The 23,099-nt window shown below is 39.1% G+C and overlaps 1 protein-coding gene and 1 non-coding gene across 5 annotated transcripts in view; one reads left to right on the forward strand and one right to left on the reverse strand.

Annotated features, from left to right (window-relative positions):
- LOC124780558 overlaps positions 1–23,099 on the forward strand; it is a 110,460-nt gene that overhangs the window by 7,471 nt on the left and 79,890 nt on the right. For all 4 annotated transcript variants that reach the window (XM_047253791.1, XM_047253789.1, XM_047253792.1 and 1 more), the window contains exon 3: positions 12,792–16,052. In XM_047253791.1, coding sequence (XP_047109747.1) covers positions 12,792–16,052 — 3,261 coding nt within the window. The remainder of the gene's footprint in view (positions 1–12,791; positions 16,053–23,099) is intronic.
- On the reverse strand, positions 22,900–22,974 carry Trnas-cga. The gene has a single exon. It is a non-coding gene; the product is annotated as a tRNA-Ser (tRNA).

Raw genomic sequence — 23,099 nt, forward strand, 5'->3', positions numbered from 1 at the left:
GCAAGTGCAATAAAACTGCACTACATTATTGTTTGTGAATTTTCTTTCCTTGGTCATTGTACATGAAACATTGCATGTTTCATGATAAAATTTTCTTTCTGTACCAGGGAAATTCGCAAGACGTGTTTCATATGGACCTTTTGTATGATGTAAAAGCTTATATCATCCTGCGGATTGTCATTGTGAATGGTATGTAATGATGGTGTTTTCATTAAGTCTTTTGATCTTTTTGATCAACTCCTTTCCCAATTCATTTCCTGTGGGATTTATTTTCTTTACTGGCAGATGTTAGAAACAGAAGAATAATAAATCAGTTTTTACATTGGTATGTGAAGAAACTGACTGTTGGCCTTTGCCAATATTAATGCTGCACAAACCACTTACACTTTGCATACGTTTCACTATCATTACCCAATCTGATGTGAACCTGGGACTACACTACAGATAAGTCCTTCACTACAACCAAGATTCCTTAGTAACAACAAAACTGTCGCCTTCCGCCTTAACCTAGGCCTTGGACAGTGGTGTAGATCTATGTGCCACCAGAGTTAAGATTTTATGTTTCAGCCTAAATCATTAACAGCTACTTCAACATTGCAAGCAGGTGCAAAGGTACTATGAATAAATTGATAGCATAAATGTTTATGTAAAACTTGCATAGGAAATGTGAAAAATTCTTACTTCTGGCATATGGTCATCATCTGTCATTGGCTACACCATTCCACCGTCCCATTGACTACCTCTAACTTGACATGATGAAACTTTGCCAATATGTGCTCTATACGACACACAAGTGCATCATGTGGAAGGTCATTTTAGACTGTAGTCGGGTATGTAGAGAATTCCTTTCTTTCCCTTCAGTTTTGTACAGTAGTCATTGTAAGTTGTGATTCACTACCATTTTGATAAAATCGAGCACTTTTGTTTGTCAGTCAGCAATTCTAAGTCTTGCCTTATACCTGTTGTGTAGCAACCGTTGTGTTTAAGATATTTCCTATTTCTTACCTGCTATTTTCCTTTACCTTTCCTGGTTGCTACAATCTTTTTTTACAGATTTAGCAGTTAATTTTTTCAACATGAGCAACATACCTGTTGCTGGAATTAATAGTTTGTAGTTCCTGTTTTTGAAATATGGCACAATCAACTACTTGTCCATTTTACTATACATACATGGAAACTTTAATGTTTGTTTTACAGCCCTCAGTTGCTTGATAAACATTATTGCAATATCTGGGTTTTGATGACTGATTCCAGTATGTGTGTGAACTTGGTCAGATATGTAAGTTTTATTTGTTTTCAAAAGATTTTCCCTGTGGAAGTGTTTTCTTCCATGCAGTGGTTAAGATATTGGTCTTCAAACAAGCTCGAATACCCATCTGATCATCCAAATTTAGCTTCTGTCTGTTTTTCCTAAATAATTTAAGATAAATTCCTGGATGGTTCCTTTGAAAAGCATATGATCAATTTACTACCACATGCTTGTCCTCTTAAACTAATCCACTTCTAATGATGTTGTTGATGACATTTTAAAATCCTGATATACCTTCTTTGAAAAGTGCTTCATTTAATTTCCAAAGAAAAATTTATAAGAGTTGTACAGAAAGTTTGTCTCATGTGGTGCAAGTAAAATAGGTTTTTTTTCCTAGGATAGTTAAAATTAATTCAAATTATACTGCATGGTTATGTAACATCTGTAGTCATGAATGAAGGTTTTCTGCTCCTACATTTTTGGCCATTTCTGCTAATTGCCATGGCAGTTGGTATAGGTTTCAAACTACATTCAAATTCTTCCACAGTAAATTAAAATTGGGTATCTTTAACAGCTATAAACTACTTCCGTTTTCATGTAACCTGTTGTTCCATTAAACAATGAGGTTTGTCCTAAATATCATACTGTAACCGATTTCAGATTTTAGGCCAGACCCTGTGAAGTGTTACGTGAGTCCTGCTGCTATTCAGGAGGGCTAGAAACTCTGGTAATCCTTCAAAACTATGTACTCTAGATCGCCAATACCTTGATATTGTAAATTGTCAGGAACTATTCTTGGAGCCTTATATTTGCTCTTTGGAGCAGCAGTCTGGAGACAGTCTCACAATTAAAAAAAAAAAAAAAAAAAATTCTGCCACACACTGTGACATAAAATGTGTGTTGCAGCCTAGAATGTCTTGGGGCCCAGCACTTCTTGTCTCGGTGGTGCATGTACAGGTTGTCAGAATCACACAAGTCTCAGGTTTTGTCCTTTTGGCTCAAAATCACAGTATTACAGTCGTTTCGTTGTTAGTTGCATAGGACTGTGTCATGGTTGTTCAACTCCACCTTCTGTGACCATCGTGCTTTCTCAGAATCCAGGTGACTGGCATTATTTATTTTGGCTTTGCTGGCAGTAACATCTCAGAGCGACTTATTTCCTGGTGACCATGAGGGAGACCTCTTAAACTTGTTGAATGGGTCGTGTGGATACACACTGAATGCACATTGTTTTCTTTTCGTTCCTTTTTGTCATCTTTCTAAGGGACACCAGTATCTGCCATGTGTTTGAAATGCATGAAGTTCGTGCACCCCTTCCTCCTGCACCTTATTTAATGTAGTCGTTTCAAACAGCGTTTCATATTTGTTGATAGGGGGTAAGGGCATAGTATCCTCAGCTCTTCATTACTACTATCTGTGCTGTACAGAGGACTTAGTAACTGCCTCTTTTGGTATAACTTACCACTGACAGTCTAATGGGTATGCAGTTTGTGGCTCAGTTGTTCTGAAGAGAAAGCAGTGTAGTTCAATTACTTTGAGTATTCCAGTATATTACTTGTTCTATTTTGCCCAACTGCCACATTTACAATAGCTGCCAGTTCCTTGATAGCAGTCAGTGCACCTTTCAATTGCACAAAAAGCAGGTTCAGCTGGAAAGAGCATTTACATGGTGATATGTTGCAATCAGTATTTAACAGTTTGTCTCTCATTTGTACTGAATAAGTTAACTTTCATAGTAACGAGGATGGACAAAAACTAACATTTACAATAAATGCAAATAAAAATATTAAATTCTACAACACTAGACATAGAAATAGGCACTGAGGTCGCTTTATGGTACCAGCTGTATCACTAAATGAACTCAAGGAACATCTGGATTAAATAGGTATTGGTTAAAAATAATGTAACAGATTTTTAAGATGCAATTTGAAAAGGAAAAATAAAATATGAGAAAGTATTGCTTAACACACAAATATGTGCCACAATGAAGGAAGGTAAATCAAAGTACTAAAGGTATAGTTTTTACAGGTTACAAATATGTCATTTACGGCTTTTGGTTTTGTGTATGACACTACTAAATTTTGGAAACTTCACAAAGCAAGACATTCAGAAAGTTAGTACTGTTGTTCTGCTTGTTAATAGGTACACTAAGATCAAATTTCTGCCATCTTCTTGTCTGAAACACCATGTCTGTTATAAGTAATCAAGTAGTGGTACAATCATACCCATAGTAGTTGTTAGCTTATTTGCACCATTGATATTTTACATAGCGTGTAAACAACAGTTATGGGAACATTTGTGTTGTTGTATCATGTTGATAGTAATATACTTGGGTCATTTCATGTCAAGTCACCCAGGTCTTGACACCAACCATGTCAGATTTTGATGAAACTTGGTACAATTACGTCTTTTATCATCCTGAAAGCACTTGTAAACTTTTTTTGCTCGATCTCTTATAGTTTTTGTTTTATAAATTTTTAAAGTTTTTAGATTTGGCGTTGTTTCAGCAGTCGGAAATCGTAACTGAAACGTGTCCTCACAACAAAAAAATGTTGTATATTAAAGAATACTCAAGATATCAGTATGAAATTTTGGAATAAGTTTGTGTATTATATCTAAATGTTAAAAAAAATTACCATAAAGATATATTAAAATCTTCCAAATAAAAAAAAAATTTATAATAATTCCCCCCCCCCCCCCCCCCCCCCCAACGGGTGTTTAGTTTTACAAAAACTGCAATATCTAGAGTCTCAGACCTGATAGAAAGCTCAAATTTGTTTTAAAATACTCTTAATTGTATAGGCTATTAGATAAAAGAAAAATTATGTTGGCTTTTTAACCTGCTTAATAGTTATCTAATTTTTAAAATAATATTAATTATATTTTAAAAATAAAAAGTACCAAGTGACTTAGACACTGAAAATAAGATTTGTCTTCCTGGAGTACGCTTGCATTTTGTTTTGTTACTCCTGTGTTTTGAAGTAAAAAATTATTACAGTGTTAAATAGTGCTTGGATAGTATTTTATTAAGTTTATTCGAACTTTCAGTAAGTACTGTTACTTAGTTTACAGAGATTCTTTTCCAATATCCTATAAAAGTAACCAGAACAGTAATCAGACCAAAAGTGAAATCAGTATGTCAGATATTCAAACCTGTAGAGTAGGGTTATTTAAAAAATCTGACTGTTTCCAAACAACCTACACACCTTCAAAAAAGTTACAACTGGTATCTGAATTGAGTGAGGAAGAAAAAGATTTGATCCACTTACGATCTGCAATTAATCTGTGTGAATTTAAGAATATATGTTCACACCACAGCTACTACTTTTTAAATGTTTTTGAAAAGTATCAAACAACATGTGTAGACCCACTAAAAAAAACACAAAAAGCCCATCAAAAAATCGTTGAGAAGTGTAGGCTTGGATCTTTCTAAACAATTACTGACAAAAAATATCAGCACAAAACCTGGACAAAAGCTTTGCTCAACATGCCGTAACTTTTGTGAGGAAGAATTAAGAGTTGAAGTCAATGAAAGTGAAACAGATGATGAAGTCATGGTTGAAATAGAATCATTGGAATTCAGAAATGAATCCCTCGTACAAACAAACATTGCTCTTGATAATTTAGGTTTAGGTTTAGGTTTAGGTTTAACACCGATAAAGCTTCATGGCTTGTCAGAACAAAGTAAAGGGTCTTATTTTAAAAGGAAGGTTAGCAGTATTGAAAAGACTGCAAAAAAGGCGGTTTCAAAAGCATTAAAATATGATGCACCAAGTTCTGATGACGACGAACAAGATACAAGTGTGGTTGAGAAAGCAAAGTATTTTGATGTAATGATTTCTCTTATGAAAGAGAAGATTTCATCTGTTGGGAGGTCTAGAAAAATCCAGATTCTGACCTTGGCTCCAGATTCTTGGAGTCGAAATAAAGTGATGAAAGAATTTTATGTAAGTGAGTACATGGTGCGACAAGCTAGAAAGCTAAAATCTGAAAAGGGTATTTTGGAAACTCCTGGTCCAAAAAAAGGTAAAACTCTTTCTGAAAATACAGTAAGACTTGTAACAGATTTTTATGAAAAGGATGAAAGTTCCAGAGTGCTACCTGGAACAAAAGACAAAGTAAGTGTTCAAAAAAATGTGTACATGCAAAAAAGACTCATTTTGTGTAACTTGAGAGAACTCTGTTATTCTTTCAAATGGGAGAATCCCGAGGTAGAAGTAGAATTTTCAAAATTTTGTTTATTGAGACCTAAATGGTGTATCCTTGCTGGTGCTGCAGGCACACACACTGTATGTGTATTCAGTATCCACCAGAATGTTAAACCATTACTGGATGCTGTGAAAATTGAAGAATCTTATAAAGACCTAATTAAGATGCCTTGTGTGCAACACGGAAAACCAAAACTGCATGCTACATCATTGCGACAGCTGTCCTGCAAATGCTGCACTAACTGAGTACTTAACTGAAAAACTAAGTGAAGATTATGATTTAGAAGATGAAATTGTAATCAGTCAGTGGCTTAACACAGACAGGGCAGAAATGATCAGACAGAAGACTACATTTCTTTATTGGTTAGGTCATTGGAAAAGCTCACCCCGTACTCGTTTATAGCAAAATCCCAATCAGCAGCCTTTAAAAGATTGAAAGAAGACCCACCACCCAAAACAGCAATTATTGTGATGGATTTCAGTGAAAATTATTCCTTTGTTACAAAATGAGATCCAAAGTTACCACTGAAATAGAGGTGGTTGTACTCTACACCCAGTTGGAGTTTTTCTAAGAAATGATGAAAACAATGTTTTTGTTTTCAACCACTGTTTTATTAGTGATGACCAAGAACATGTCACTGGTTTTGTTAACTTTGTACAAAAAGAAATTACAAAGTGACTGTCATTCCATCATACTTACATTGACTCAGTTCACTATTTTACAGATGGTTGTGCTGGGCAGTACAAAAATAGAAACAGTTTTAAAAATTTGACTGAACACTTGAGAGACTTTAATTTGAAGGCCCAACACTCTTTTTTTGCAACAACTCATGGGAAGTCAATTTGTGATGGCCTAGGAGAAACTATTAAAAGAATTTTAAGGAAAGCCAGTCTACAGCTTTCAGACGAAGAACAAATAATGACAGCAATCGATGTGTACAAGTTTTGTGAAAAAAATATTGAAAACATTCATTTTCACTTTATTAACAAAAAAGAAGCTGATTTGCTATGGTTAAAACTAGAAAAACGTTTTTCAGCAACCCTAACCATTCCTGGAACAAGAAGTTTTCATAACTTCAAACAACTTCCAACAAACAACCTTGAAATTAGAAGGACTACAGATAGTGTAAAACCCTCCTTAGTCTTTTCTTTCCATTCTTTTTCTGATTGGGTTCGTGTTGAACCATCCATAAATAGCTATGTGGCTGCAAATTATGATGGTAACTGGTACTTTGGACTGGTAAAAACAATATTCAATGATGAAGAAGATGCAGAAAATCTATTTCCACATCCTTCAGGACTAGCTGCATCATTTTATTGGCCTGAAAGAGAAGATTCCTGCGTAGTGCCTTTGGAGCACATAGTCTGTGTAAATAGACGCACCTCAATCAAGCGGCACTGGAGGAATGTATTACTTCAAAAAAGACTGTATCAGAAGAACTGAAAGCTCTTGAATGAAGTGGAAAAACAGTTTGAATCAGCATTAATGTTTATTAAAAAGACAAAATTATTCAAAAAGTTCAATGTTTCAAACAATCAGTTGGGTTATGCATAAGTTTCATAAGTACACTATCTTTGTACATAATTCTAATGTAATCTACTATAATTAATAAACATGTTAAAAAGCCATCATTAATTTTGTTTTATCAAGTAGCCTATATGTTTAAGAGCAAATTAAAACAAATTTGAGCATTCTATCAGGTCTGAGACTCTAGATATTGCAATTCTTATAAAACAAAACATCCGTTAAAAAAAAAAGAAAAAAAAATACATATATATTTTTTTCATAGAAAATATTAATATATTTTAATAGTATCATTTTTATCTTCAAATATGTATAATAAATAAACTTGCTGCAAAAATTCATGATGTTATCTAAAAGAGTTTTTAAGATAAACGATTTTAAACTTTGAATACAAATTTCCGAAGGTTCGGAAAACGCAAAACATAAAAAACAACTATAAGAGATAGAGCAAAAAAAATTTGCAGGTGTTGTCAGGATGGTATTAGAACCATCTGAGCCAAATGTCATGAAAATCTAAGGAGGTGGGTGTAAAATTTATTTTTTATTGGGTGATTTGATATGGAATGACCCACTCACCAAGTGGACATCTGCATTTGAGATTAAGTGCCACAATAGTGAATGAGCATTATTATTGTTATTGTTATTATTATTATTATTATTATTATTATTATTATTATTATGTTCATTTCTCCACATCAAGTAACAACTTTCCTGTACATCAGTAATCAGTACCAGTATTTATTACAAGGCTTCATCTAGAAAAATAAAAATGGGATCTACAGTTTTCTGGATTCGAAGAAGAAGAAGAAGAAGAAGAAGAAGAAGAAGAAGAAGAAGAAGCAGGAGTGGCAATAATATCCCCAATACACCAATGTGTTGACTGGAGCTTCCGATAATGTATGTGTCATGGCATGATGAGTTATCCTTATTTAAAGTGCATGGGGACAGTGCCGAACAGTCAGTTTATTTTTAAGAACAGGTGTTTCCATTATTTTATGACTGTTGCATGTGTAAAGGCAATAAATACTAGCTCAATAAAATATATTATGCAAATATTCTTGCTACAAGTGTTTATAGAATGTACCCATTCCATTCCATTATTATTGACTGATATTGGCTTCCATAACATGATTCGTTAAACAATTATTAAATTTACTGTTCTGGTAACTTGTTTTTATATAGTGGTTTCCTTTTATGACCTGTGTTTCCAATAAATTTATTCTATGTATACAAATAATGGAAAATCCAAGATGGTATAATGACAATATTATGAGAAGTGATGGATTGCTATGCACCATATAGTGGGGATATTGAGTTGCAGACAGGCACAACAAAGAGACCGCTAAACAAATAAGCTTTTGGCTAAAAGGCCTTGTTCTGGAGTAGAAAACAAACACACGTGTGCACTCCACTACTCACAGATACATGACCACTGTGTCTAATTGCCAAGGCCAGACTGTGAGTAACTGTGCATGATGGGAGAAGCAATCTGGTTATAGTGGGTGTAAGGAGGAGCTTGGGCTGGGAAGAGGAAGGGATAGCTGTGGGGGGACAGTAAAGTGCTGCACGGTTTGTTGGTGGCCATTCATGCGGATAGACATTTTGTTGGTTGTCATGTCATGCCCATGTAGAATGCAACACAGTAGTTGCAGCTTAGCTTGTAGATCACATGACTGCTTTCACAGTTGGCCTCACTTTTGATTGGATAGGTGATATTGTGACTGGACTGGAGTAGCAGTGATGGAGGGTGTATAGGACAAGTCTTTCATTTAGATCTGTTGCAGGAATATTAACCATGACTCAAGAGGTTGGGAGCATGGACGGAGTGGAGATGGGATGAGGATATTGTGTAGGTTCAGTGGCCGGTAGAATACCACTGTGGGTGATATGGGAAGGATATATTTCAAGGGACAACGAGAGGTAGGCAAAACCTGGTGGAGAATGTGATCCAGTTGCTCCAGTCCTGGGCTGTACTGAGTCATGAGGCGAATACTCCTCTGTGGCTGGACAGTGCGGCTTTATGAGTTAGTGGGTTATTGGAGAAATAAGACACAGGAGAGCTGTTTCTGTACAAGAGTGGGAGCATAATTCAGTCTGTGAAGGCATGAGTGAGAACCTTGGTACATTTCGAGAGGGACTGCTTGTCACTACAGATTCGGCAGCAGTAGGTGGTTAAGGATGTATGGAAGGGTCTTCCTGGTATGCAATGGATGGCTGCTGTTAAAATGGAGGTATTGTTGACGGTTGATAGGTTTGATATGAAAGGATGCTGAAGTAGCCATTTAGGAGTGGAGGTCAATATTAATGAATGTGGCTTGTTGGTTTGAAGACCAGGTTAAGCGAATGGAGGAGAAGGTGTTGAGATTCTGGAGGAATGAAGATAAGGTGTTCTCATTCTCGATCCGGATCACAAAAATGTCATCAGTGAATCTGTGAATCAGGTGAGGTGTTTGGGATTGTGGGTGGATAGGAAGGAAGCCTCTAGATGGCCCATGAATAGGTTGGCAGAGGGTAGTGCAATGCAGGTGCCCATTGCCATACAATGGATTTGTTTGTAGTTGATACCTTCAGCGGTGCCTTTTATATATGGGGCAGTAAACAGAAAACTGGTTACTATGCTTCCACCGCCGTGCAGTCTAGCGCACTGCTTCCTGAGCGGGAAGGCGTGCCAGTCCTCGGCATGAATCTGCGTGGAGGATTAGTGTCAAGGTCTGGTGTGCCAGCCAGCCTGGTGGATGGTTTTCAAGGCGGTTTTGCATCTGCCTCAGCAAATGCGGGCTGGTTCCCCTTATTCCTCCTCAGTTACACTATGTCGGCGATCACTGCGCAAAACCGTCCTGCCACAGAGGAGTGTTCCCCTCTTGACTCAGTACCACCAGAACTGTAGCAACTGAATCACTTTTTCCACCGGGGTTTCGACTATCTTTCGTCGTTCTGTGAAATGAGGAATGTCCTACACACTATCCTTCCCACCCCTCCCCCAATGGTACTCCACCATCCACCAACCTACACAGTATTCTCATCCACCTGTACTCCACCACCACTCCCAACCTGTTGCCTCATGGCTCATATCCCTGTAATAGATATAGATGCAATACCTGCCCCATACATCCTCACTCCACCACCTACTTAAATCTGGTCACAAGTATCATCTATCCCATCAAAGGCAGGGCTACCTTTAAAAGCAGTCATGTGCTTTACAAGCTAAGCTGCAACCACTGTACATTTTATGTGAGCATGGCAACCAACAAGCTGTCTGTCCACCCAAATGGCCACCAACAGACTGCGGCCAAGAAATAGCTGGACTATCCAATTACTGAACACGCTGTCCGACACAACGTTCTTCACTTCAGCGACTGCTTCACAACCTGTGCCATCTGTATCTTTCCTATCAATGCTAGCTTTTCTGAATTGTGCAGGCGTGAACTCTACATAGCAACGCACCCAGTCTTTTTACTTTTCTCATTTTCCGCTCCCTTTCCCCTCCCCCTCCTCCCTTCCATCCTCTGTCTAACCTCCCGACTACACGTAGCTGTCCTACCCGCTCTCCACCTCATCCCTGTATGCTCCTACAAGCAGCAGTTTACCGACCCCCTCCCCGCCCCCAGCCTTCTCCTTACCCCCACCACCCAGATTGCTTCTCCCATTATGCACAATTGCTCGCAGCCTGGCCCTGGCAGCCAGAGAGAGTGGTGTGAGTTGTGTTTGTGTAAGAGAGAGAGAGAGAGAGAGAGAGAGAGAGAGAGAGAGAGTGTGTGTGTTTCTACTCCAGAATTAGTTCTTTTGGCTGAAAGGTTATTTGTTTAGCAGTCTTTTTGTTTTGCCTGTTTGCAACTCAGTATCTCCAACATAGTGTGTGTAGCAATCCATCATTTTCACAATATTGTTATTTTCGATCATTGATGAGAAACTTGTGCTTTGTGGCATTGTGAGTGAAACAATTTTTGATTCAGGCCTAGTTTCAGAGATTTATTTATTTAATTAAATTTCATTTTTATCTGTCATCAAGCAATATGCCTTGGGAAGAGATTCAGGAGAATCATTCCAAGAATCAGATGAATGTTGTGGGAACCTCAGCTTCGACAGAAACCATTCAAAAGGGCTCAATGAACCTTACTGTGGAACAGTTTGTAATCGCACTTATCATAGGACTATACTGATTTAATTGAAATTACATGTTGCATGTATTACACATTCCAGTTAAGTTTCTCACTGGAGTAATTTTTACTGATCTAAATTATAACAACAATGTATTACTTGTTGTGCCATTGTTACTTAGATATAAAAGACACATTGTTTTGCAGTTTATAGAAAATTTTTGATTTGAAGTCTACTTTATTTCAAGGAGCAGTGACCAAGAAAGAGTGGATTATCATTCTTTTTATTAATTGTGTGGCCCAGGTGTACTTTCATACACCACAAGATGTTAGAAACACCAAACCAAGCCTTCAGATATGTACAAAATAGTCTTTCCCTAGTTTTTTGTAGTAATTTCAAGCAGTTGCTGTCAGTAGTAATGAAGATAGTGGTAGATTAGGAATGTAGGTCAACTGGCAAAATACAAGTTTGGTGCAATATTATGTAGATGCTTCATCTTCATAGTGTGCTGACATGAATCTACGACAGCCGGGGTGCCTTAAAGTTCTTCGTTATTATTATTATTATTATTATTAAAATTTGCTTAAAGCAAAGGAGCAAAATTTAGCCTGCTAGATAATTTGTATGAAACAGTTGCATCACTCCAAGACTGTTTCTTTTGCTTAGTGTTTCCTGGCATTAGTAATAAATCATTACAATGTTCAGTAGTGCTTGAGAGCTAGGTTAGAAACAGGGGATGACTAAGCTGGAGGTGGCACTGACACACATACATAGATTCACAAAGATGGAGGAAATATGGTATATCAAGTTGTTGAATTTTGGCACTCTCTACGACAAAATTATTTCTTTTATTTTAGTCACTATCCTGAGATTCTGTTCCACAAAGTGAAACTCAAAGTCAGACCGCAATTATTTTGCTGCAAAATCTGAGCCCTCCCAACCCCTGTAATGGTACCCAATACATTTATAGGTGTATAAATGGGAAGCAATAGAGGGAAGTTCTGAATTGTAGCATAGATAGTGACTTTTTTATGCCATGAATGCCCTGCATTTCTATCATTTTCTCATTCTATTTTAAATGTGTACAGGTGTACAGTTATTTGTAACTGTTTGTTTTGATGTGGCGGTAACTAAACTATAAGGAGAGTTCCGCACATCAGTAACATTGTACTCTTGAGTTATATGGGTCTCACGTCGCTAGCTTTAACTGCATTATCTGGATCAGCTGCGTCAATAGTCTGTTGCTCCTCAAACCTTTGGCTACTACCTCAGACATCATTAAAATAATATAATAATAATAAAATTAACAGTGTTGATTGTACTCAGAAACTAAACTTTCAAGGTTGAAAGATATAGCAAGAGGGAGAGACTTCAAAAGCATAGAACTATGAAGTGTGGATGGTGACACACACCTAGCAGAGTGATACCTTCTTCCACTTGTTTCAGATACTTATTTATTTTTACACACACACACACACACACACACACACACACACACACACACACACACACGAGTTATTCATATCCGTTATCTCCATAAAATAAACAGATCTCTTTTATTTATTTATTATTATTAATAAAATCATTTTTAGAGTGAGATATATTATTTTTCCTTTGTTAAAACCTTGCATCTTACGTAACATCACATTTATGTTCATGTTGCTGTTTTTAAAATGTCGTTTCACTACTGATCACAATCTTTGTGTTACAGGACGTGCAACATCAGAGAGAAACAGTTAAAAGGAAGCAAAAGTCAGCAACAGTGCAGAATGAAAATCAACATAAACACATTGAAAAAAATTGTGAATTGAAAGCCAAGAGAAAAAAGAAGGGTCTTGGGCCCTTGGTACCTACCCAAACCATAGAGAATTCATCTTTAAGCAAGGCATCAGTTGATAAAAAATCTGAAAATAAATTAACTCAGAATGTGTCCAAGACTAGAAGAAACGCCAAAAAAACTTGTGTTTCGAATGAAAAAATAGGTTTGTGTTTCCAGGACCATGCTGCTCAGTCACTGTCCTTGTCAGAGAAACAAAATATCTCAAATAAAAACGAAGTAAAACCTAAAGACCTTGAGACTGGACATGCTGTGGTCCCATCATCTGATGAAAGTGGATCAAAAGTGCCATTGAGTAAAGCAAAAAAAAGAAGACTAAGGAAGAAGCGAATTCTGCAGGTGTTGGGTCTTGTAAACAAACAGGTTCCAGCAAAGTCCCGAAAGAAGAAAAAGAAGAAGTGTGGTGATAGTGAATCTAATCTTGAGGAGAAAGCAAATGACAGCAGCAATTCACAGACTGAATTTAGTAATTTGTCTAGTGACATCAGTACTAGAAACTTTTTGTTTGAACAGAATTCAGATAGTTTAAGAAACACACACAAAACCAATAATATTTGCAATCACATTGTACCCAGAAGGCCAGTAACAGAGGACACATGTTTAGATGACAATGGTGGACATTTGTGTTCTGCTGTGAGAAACAGTTATTCCCAGGGAAATACTTTGCCAAATGGTACAGCTTCGGAAAATCCCAAATCAGTGTCAGAAAATATTTTAGCGACCAAGAGAAAACAGAAGAAAGAGAAACAGGCTGTAGTAAGCTCAAACAATCCTTTATCCTCAGAAACCAGCAATGGTATTCTATTTGAGGGTTTACAGAATGATATTAGCTTGTCACTGAATAGCGGAAATAAGGCAAAGAAGTCATCGGGTCGAAATGACAATACTGTAGAGAAAGGTAAACCTGTTACTGAATCAGTGTCAAAACTTCCCAAATCAAAAGAGAAGGAAAAGAAGATTACTGTTTCAAATCGAAGTTCGGCAAGTACTGAAACATCCAGCTGCGATACTGCATCCAAAGTTTCTGGGAAGACACTTTTGCCTGAAAACACAGTTAGAATTTTACATGAGAGAAAAAAGGAGCCTATAGGTAAAGGCTTTCCAACCAGTTCAGTAGACAACTCTGATAGTTTAAATGTAAGAGTACACACGTTCCTTCCAGAAACTGAAGGTAAAATAATTAAAAATCCTCTTTGCGATACGGAATTGCCCTCTGCTCTCTCACTACAGAGAAGTGTCCTTATAAGTGGCCCCATATATACCAGTCCAAACTTTGAAAACAGAGTCACTAGTAGTGCAGAAAGCAATCAGATATTCAACATCAGCAAGACCTCCTCAGTGCTTTCCAGCAGCATTTGCAGTGCAGCACCTGTAAAATCAAAGGAGAGTGATAACAGTCACGTGAAGATTCAGAATACTAAACCATCAATAATTACTTCAAAGAGCCCTACATGTCGTGTAGACTCATCTGGATTTTGTGTGAATGAGCATTTTTCACTTACTGATAAAAAGTGCGAGAAGACGTTATTAGAGGAAAAGGCTGTTTTTAGCAAAAGTGTGGAAAAAGAAAGTCATATTTCTATACGTGAGTTAAAGCAAAGTCCTTTGGAGTTGCAGGAATTTTCTAAAGAAACAGCTGTTTCATCGTGCGAGAAAAAGAATCTCCCCTTGTTGACTAAAAAGGAGAAAACTACCATAGAAAGTACTAAGGGCATCAAAAATACTCCTGTAAGTTTAGTTGAGGCTGATTGTGGTAAAAGTGCTGCAGATAATTGTTTAAGTGAGTCTTCATCAGAACCCCTCACAATGCCAAAAACAGACAAAACACGTGAAGAAATAAAGGCAGAGAGGGAGGCAAGAAAGTTAGCTAAACAAGCAAAAAAATCAAAGGTGGTAGTTACGCAGAACCAGCCAACTGCAGCACAAACAAATGATGCTGCTTCCACATCCAGTATCACTGCCGAGCAAGCAAATGTTGATGATAATAAACAAATAAAGAAATCCAGTGCAGCTAACACTGTGCAGCTACAACATATTGAAGTTGCTGCTAGCAGAAGTTCCAAGCTAAATGCTGCTGCTGCTGCCGCCACTGAAAAACAAAGTCCAAATGATCCACAGAAGTTACCTGATGGAACCTCAAATATGGCGATGAGTTCGAGTCAGTCATGTGTACAGGCTGACGATAGTAGGCCCAAAGTAAATACTGCAGGTGAGAAACCAAATAAAAGTGATGCCTTGAAGTTAGCTGATGGTATTCATCCAACAGTTGTCAACTCAAGTCAGCCTCATGAACAGGTTAGAAATACTGAACGTAAGGTAGATGTCGTTGCTCAAAGCCCAAATTCAAGCGATGCTTTAAAGTTAGCCGACAGCATTCATCCTGCAGTGATCAACTCAAGTCAATCTCTTGTGCAAGCTGGAAACAGTGGACATAAAGCCAGTGCTGTCAAAAAACCAAATACCAGTGATGCCGTGAAGTTAGCAGATGGGCTGCACACTTCAGTGATGAATTCAGGTCAGCCTCATTCACAAGTTGGGAGTAGCGTTCCTAAAATAGATACTGCTAGTTCTACTCACACAGAGGGAACAAATGTGAATGTTTCTGTGAAATCTGTTGATGGAATTAGTCTCACACAGCATGTATCACCTTGGTCCGAGTTGAAACCTTCTGCAAATGAGTCCAAGACAGATGCTGCTGCAACTGAGCACCCAAATGCAAGCGACTCTTTGAAGTTAGTTGATGGAATTTCTACTCCACAACAGACCACAAATCGGACCCTCACCCAGACTGGCAGTAACAGTCCCATATCGGGAGTTGCAGGTGAGCAAACCAATACCAGTGATGCGTTGAAATTAGTTGACGGTGTTCATCCTACACTGCAGGGCACGAGTTGTGTGGACACAAGTGATGTAGCATCAGGAATTCAGGCAGCAATGGCCCAAATTAATGACCACAAGGCAAGGAAGTTGCCGCAACAGTCGGTCCCAGTACAGAAACGAATCAATGCTTCAGATGATGAAAAAGTGAAGGAAAGGTCTGTTATAATGAAACAGAAGACAGAAACTCCAGTGGCAGCGCCAAGTACAGATGGAAAGTCAAAAGCTGAGCTCAGAGCTGAAAGGAGAGCAAAGCAGGTATATCTTTTTGTATCATTTCTTTGCATTTATTAATAATATAAAGTACTTAAATGTAGTATACATCTAGTGCTTACTTTTTTATTTCATGAGCAAAAAATATGTGAGTTTTTCTGTGAAACTATGTGATTATGCAAAGTTTTAAAATAACAGCTAGATTTACTCTTTATTACACCAAATTATATTCCAGTAATACATTAATGAAACACACAGATCCTCTAATTTAAGGTTTACTAGTAAACTAAGAACTTCAGTGGGTTACCATAGTAAAAACAGCCACATTTTTCGGCTGCACTTTGCAGCTCAGCACCAAGTGTTAACACTGGAACAGTACTCAAGAATAGATCACATTTTAGTCTATATCAACAAAAATAATTATTTTCTGAAAATATAATTGTAGAGATAAAAAAATGTACTCACCAAGCCGTGCCGAAACCACACACACAAATGTTGAGGAAATATGCAAGCTTGCAGAGCCACTGATTCCTCCTGACGGAAGGGCTGAAGGGAAACGAGGAGTGGCGAGATTTAGGAAATGAGGAGAATTACGGAAAAGGTGGTCAGAACTGTGGATTGGGGAGACTTAACAGATGGAATGAGAAAGAAAGACTGATTCAGTCTTTCCTTCTCACCCCATCCAGTAAGTCTCCCTGGACATGTGGTCATGGATGACTTTTCCATAACCCTTCCCATTTCTTACGCCTTTCCAGTCCTTTTCCTTCATCCTTCTTCCTTCCCCTTAAAAGCTTGTACTAGAAGTAGTCACTGACTCTAAAAGCTTGCACATTTCCTTAACTTTTATGTGTTTTATCCTCCCGGTGCTTGTTGTATAGATTTTTTATCTATCTATTTATATCACATTTTTCTGTGGTATGCAGTTTCATTAATAGCTGCATTAGATTGTCCCAGCAAATCCAGACCTAGCTTTCCCATTCCCTACCGCTGTTTTCAAATTTGTTCTATTTCATTTTACTTCCTAGCCTAGTATGTAAGCATTTAAGTGATATAACACATTCCTGGTGTGTATCAGTAATTTTACAATCCAATACTATTGGGTTCTTTATGGAGAATAATGGAACATCCAGGCAGCTGCACTCCTGAAAATATGTTCCCTGTAATCATACTGAGATTAACTCGGTGATTACATATTTTTTTATTTACAGATTTGTCTGCAACTCCACCTTCTGAAAAATCAATGTCACTATCCTCAAAATTATGTGATAACTCTTGAGCAATTTCAGCATTTGTCAAACTGAATCTTGCCATGTTGATGCAACTAAGTGCATGTGAACTGAAAAATGCTGTTGTGAAGACCTGCAAAAATACTCTTCTATAGGATACCTGCTCAATCTGGTAATCAATACTTGAGCTCCAGTCTTTAACGAGATTCCTAGTTGTTTGAGAAGTACAAGAACACAAACAAGATTGAAGGAGAACATCGAGAAAGTGCACTTGTAAGATTATGTGTGGTGGTGGACTTTCAGGCAGCTCCAAAGTATTATGAGTCCTAATCAATAGGACCTGTAAACAGGGGTGTGGTCTTTCACCCCTACTGTTCAATCTGTACATCAAAGAAGCAATGATTGAAATAAAAGAATGGATCAATAGTGTAATTAAAATTCAAGGTGAAAGGATATCAGTGATATGATTTGCTGATGACATTGGTATCCTGAGTGAAAGTGAAGAAAAATTGCAAGGTCTGCTGAATGGAATGAACAGTTGACGAGTACAGAATATGGATTGAGAGTAAATCAAAGAAAGATTGAAGTAATGAGAAGTAGCATACATGAGAAAAGCGAGAAACTTAGCATAGGTAACAAAATAACCAACAACAGACGGAGCAAGGAGGACACTATAAGCACACTAGCAATGGCAAGAGAAGTCTGCTAGTATCAAACCTAGGCCTTAATTTGAGGAAGAAATTTCTGAGAATGTACATCTGGAGTATTTTAGTGGAACATGGACTGTGTGAAAACAGGAACAGAAGAGAATCGAAGCATTTCAGACTGAGTGCTACAGACAAATGTTGAAAATTAGGTGGACTGTTAAGGTAAGGAATGAGAAGGTTCTGCGCAGAATCAGAGAGGAAAAGAATATGTGGAAAACACCAATAAGGAGAAGGGACAGGACGATAGGACATTCGTTAAGACATGAGGGAGTGACTTCCATGGTACTAGACTGAGCTGTAGAGGGTAAAAACTGTAGAGGAAGGCAATATTGGAATACATACTGCAAATAACTGAGGAGTAGGTTGCAAGTGCTACTCTGAGATGAAGAGGTTAGCACAGGAGAGGAATTTGCGGTGGGCCACATCAAACCAGTTGGAAGAATGAAGACAAAAAATCAATTGGGTTGAAAATAGAGCATCAAAGCAATTCGAAGGATGCTTTTGGAATTGCAGCCAGTCAGTATAGACCACACAGGAGTGTAATAGTGGTGCTTGGGAAGCTTAAGTGGTTAGAGATATAGTTTTTGGAAAGTTCTGATAGAATGTAAATGCTTTTTAATTAAAACAGACCTCACCAAAAAGCAGAAGTGTTGAGTTGTCAACACACACACACACACACACACACACACACACACACACACACACACACAAGAAAGGAAACTTGCTAGCTTTTGGAGTAATCATTTTTCAAGTTAAGAAAAAGAAACACACACACACTTGTTCACACATGGCTATCCTCGTACATAATTCTGTCTAGATGAGCAGTACTAGTGCTGCATTTCAGCAGCTGGACTAGTTTGTGGTGGTGGTCGTGTTGGGTGGGGTGAGTATAGGGTAGAGCGGTGGGGAGGTAGGAGGGGGGGGGGTATTAGGGGTGGGTGACTAGTGACTCAGAGAGAGACAACCAGCTTACGAGCTAGGAATGCAGGATGGAAGGGTGACGGGTACGTGGGGTAGGCGTGTAATGTTCAGTTGTCGGAGATGGAGGAGAGTTGTGCACATTGAAGATGACGTGGGAACATGAATTGGGAGGAGTTGCAGGATGGAGGAAGTAGAAACTGTTGGGTAGATGGTGTGGGGTCATTGGGCCACCAGAGATTAAGACCAGGACCATTACAGAAGCATAGGGTTTGGTGCAAGGATATCTCCCATCTGCGTTGTTCAAAGAACCTGGTCGTGGAGGGAAGGATCCTGATGGCCCGGGTTGTGAAGCAGAGGTTGAAATTGAGCATGTTGTGTCACCAGATGGCATGTTTTGTTACTAGCAACAGTTTGGCAGTGGCCTTTTATCCTGGTTGATGACTGGTTTGAGTCATATTGACATAAAAAACAGTACAGTGGTGGCAGCAGGGTTGGTATGGGAAATGGCTACTTTCATAGGTGGTGGGACCGCTGATGGGGTAGGATAAGCCTGTGACAGGACTGGAGTAGGGAGTGATGGGTGGGTGGATTGGGCAGTCTTGCACCATGGTCTACCTCAGGTATATGACTCCTGTGACAAAGGGTTGGGAGCGGGAATGGCTTAGGGATGGACTAGGATGTCGTGTAGAATGGATGGTAGTGAGGACACCACTTCAGGATGGGTGGGAAGGATCTTGAGTAGATTGTCAATCATTTCAAGGGATGCTGAGAGTTCATCAATACCTTGACAAAGGATATGACTCTGTTGTTTAACTCAGGAGTTGTGTGGGGGATGATGGGGGCACTTCTTTGTAGCTGATTCTGTGGGGGTGTAGAGAGGATAGAATGGCAGCTATCAAAATGCAGGTACTGTTGGTGATTAGTGGGTTTAATATGGACAGAGGTGTGGTTGGAGCCATCAGAGGTGGAGGTCAGTGTCCAGAAAAGTGGCACATTGAGTTGAAGAGGACCAGGTGAAGCAGATGGGAAAGAAGCTGTCGGGGTTGTGAAGAAATTAGGATAGTATGTCTTGTCCCTGAGTCCAGATCATGAAAATATCATTAGCGAACCTGAACCAGACTAGGGGAACAGAGTTTTTGGGGGCTAGGAACGTTTCCTCTAGATAGCCCATAAAAGTGTTGGCATAGGAGAGTCGCCATAGCTGCATTGCACATTTGTTTGCATACCTTCCGTTCAAAAGAAAAGTAGCTGAGAGTCAGGATAAAGTTGTAAGGTGTATAAGGAATGCGGTGGTGGTTTTGGAGCGTGTAGGGTATTGAGAGAGGTATTGTTCAATAGCAACAAGGCTATTGGTGTGAGGGATGTTTGTGTGTAGGGAGATGGCATCAACAGTGACGAGTAGGGATGTGCGTGGTAAATGGGTGGGGATGGTGGAGAGTTGGTAAAGGAAGTGATAAGTATCTTTGATGTGAGCAGCTAGGGTTTGGGCATTTGGTTGAAGGTTTTGGTCTGTCAGAGCAGAAATTCTTTCTGTGGGAGCACAATAATCAGCTACAATGGGGCATCCGGGAGTGTTGGGCTTGTGGATTTTGGGGAGCACGTAATAGTTGGTTGTGCAGGCTGTTGTTGGGGTGAAGAGGGAGGAATACTCATGGGAGAGGTTCTGGTCAGGACATATGAGTTTCAGTTGGGGTTGGAGCTTGTATATTGGACTTCTCAGATGGGATGCCTATAGCAGAACTTGTAGGTGGAGGAGTTAGACAGTTTTGTGGTGGCTTTCTGTTAAGTAGTCACTGCAACACATCACAAGAGTGGTGAAGCCTTTATCCTACCTAAGGTACCTCCCACCCCTCCTAAAGTGGTGTTCCTCGCCCACCAAACCCCCACAACATTCTAGTCAATCCCTGTGGTAGACTATGGTGGATGACGTGCCGAATCAACCTACCCAGCACTTCCTACTCCATGCCTGTCACAGACTTATCCTACCCCATCAGAAGCCAGGTCACCTTTGAAAGCAGCCATGTCACATACCAACTCTGCTGCAAACACTGCACAGTTTTTTGTCCCCCCCCCCCCCCCTGCATGACTACCAACCAATTGTCCAGTAGGGTGAATGGCCTCATTCAATTTCAATGGCTGCTTACAACCTGGTCCATCTGGATCCTTTCCTTCACAACCAGGTCCTTTCAACTATGCAGATGGGAGATAGCTTAGCAAAATGCCCTCTGATACTGTAATTGCTCTGAAGTCAATCTCTAGTAACCCAATGTCCCCCCCCCCCCCCCACGCCCACCCTCTACCCAACAGTTTTCCCTTCCTCCATCCTGCCACCCCTCCCAACTCATGTTCCCACATCACCTTCAGCATGTTCAGCTCTACACCATCTTCGACAAGTGAACATCACATGCCTACCCCATGTACTTACCACCCCTCCCCTCCCTCCCTCCCTCCCTCCCTCCCTCCCTAGCCCCCCTGCCCCCAATCCCTCTCCTTGCCTCTCTCCTTTCTCCCTCTACCCACCCTACCTCACAGCACTGGCATTGGAACTTTTCATCCTGCTTGCACCATGTAGGGGCATAGATGTGTGAATGGAGGGGGGGGGGGGGGGTCGGCAGTGCGTGTGAGTTTTACTTTACTCTAGTTGGGAAGACGATTACTCTGAAAGCTAGCAAGTATTCTTTCTTTGGTGTGTGGCTATCAACAACTTAACACTTCTGCTTTGCTGTGAGCGATCTGCTTTAACCCAAAAGCCTTTACATAGAGATATAGTTTTAGGTGTAGGCACAATTCTACTATCTTAATAAGATATGAGGTGACTTTACAAACAAAGTTAAAAATTATCATGGCAGGCCGAATAATCGAGACGGGTTTTTAGTTTTTTAATATATTAACCGACGATTGCTGACGCGCTGCGATGTTGAAGGTTCCAAATAACTTTTATTAAATGTTACCCTACACTTCAAAGTGACACAGACACATAACACTATTTTTGTCAACATAGCCACTGAGCCTCTGTAAACAGCAGTCTGAACATGCCCCTTGATGCCAGAGATTCATTTTTTGGTCAAGGAGCCATTCAAGAACCACTGTGTAAATGTCCTCACCATTGGAAAATTTAACCCCCCTCCCCCCAATGTTTGCTAACAGAATTATGGGTGTGATTTGCATCCATTATTGAGTGCTACTTTCTGCTGTTTTTACAGTACTGACATTCTAAGCAAACTGGCTCTGTGCTACTGAATTGGCAAAAATGAGATCATTTTGTGCTAACAGTTAGCATCATGAATTCCCAATCTTAAAAATCGATAGTGTTGTGGAGCAGTAACAGTTTTAGCACTCTCATTGGGAAATGGCATTTGAATAGCAAATAAATTCCAAATTTTGTTTGAAATGAAGCAAAACAGGCTAAGAAACATTGGAATGATGGAAAATTTGTTCGGTAGTGACTGATCCATTCATTGAAACATTTTTGTATCATATGCTGTATTTTGTGATGGTACAGAGGAGAATTAAGGAATTACATGAGCACAGAACCAATAACATGTCAGCTGCCTCAAAAAATCTCAGAATGCTTGCATCTGGCAGAAATAATGGCTCAAGATTCATTAGGCAACTTCCAAGGATACCAAAAAATGTTTTTCGGCAAATATTTGCCAAAGACTTAGGCAAATGAAAGTTGTCTGTGTGGTTGTGTTAAGAATCAAAAGTGCTTGTATCAAGACTTGGTGATTTCAATGTGAACTGTTTACAAAGCAACATAGCATAATGTTGTGTAACATAAGGAATTAAAATCCTAAGTATGTTTGCATAGAGTGCCTGTTATGTTAACATCAGAAGGTCAAATATCTTAATCTGATTATTATCTAGGAGTCCTCAGTAGTGTGTGGGCAAGAATTCACCAGATGCGACCTGAATATTTGTAGCAATATACTTGATACTTCCTCCACAGCTATGCCTTAGCTTGAAACTTCCAGAATGAGATTTTCACTCTGCAGCAGAGTGTGCGCTGATATGAAGCTTCCTGGCAGATTAAAACTGTGTGCCGGACCGAGACTCGAACTCGGGACCTTTGCCTTTCGCGGGCAAATGCTCTACCAACTGAGCTATCCAACCACTCTGGATGCCAAGCATTCTGGATGCCTTAGCTTAATTATCATGCCCAATGTTTGCTAAATGAGGGTGCTGCTGAGTCTTGATTGTTCCCAAAAGTAAAACTGATGATGGTGAAATACCACAAT

Source organism: Schistocerca piceifrons, chromosome 1 (assembly GCF_021461385.2).
Source record: "Schistocerca piceifrons isolate TAMUIC-IGC-003096 chromosome 1, iqSchPice1.1, whole genome shotgun sequence".
In the NCBI taxonomy this organism is placed as follows: domain Eukaryota; kingdom Metazoa; phylum Arthropoda; class Insecta; order Orthoptera; family Acrididae; genus Schistocerca; species Schistocerca piceifrons.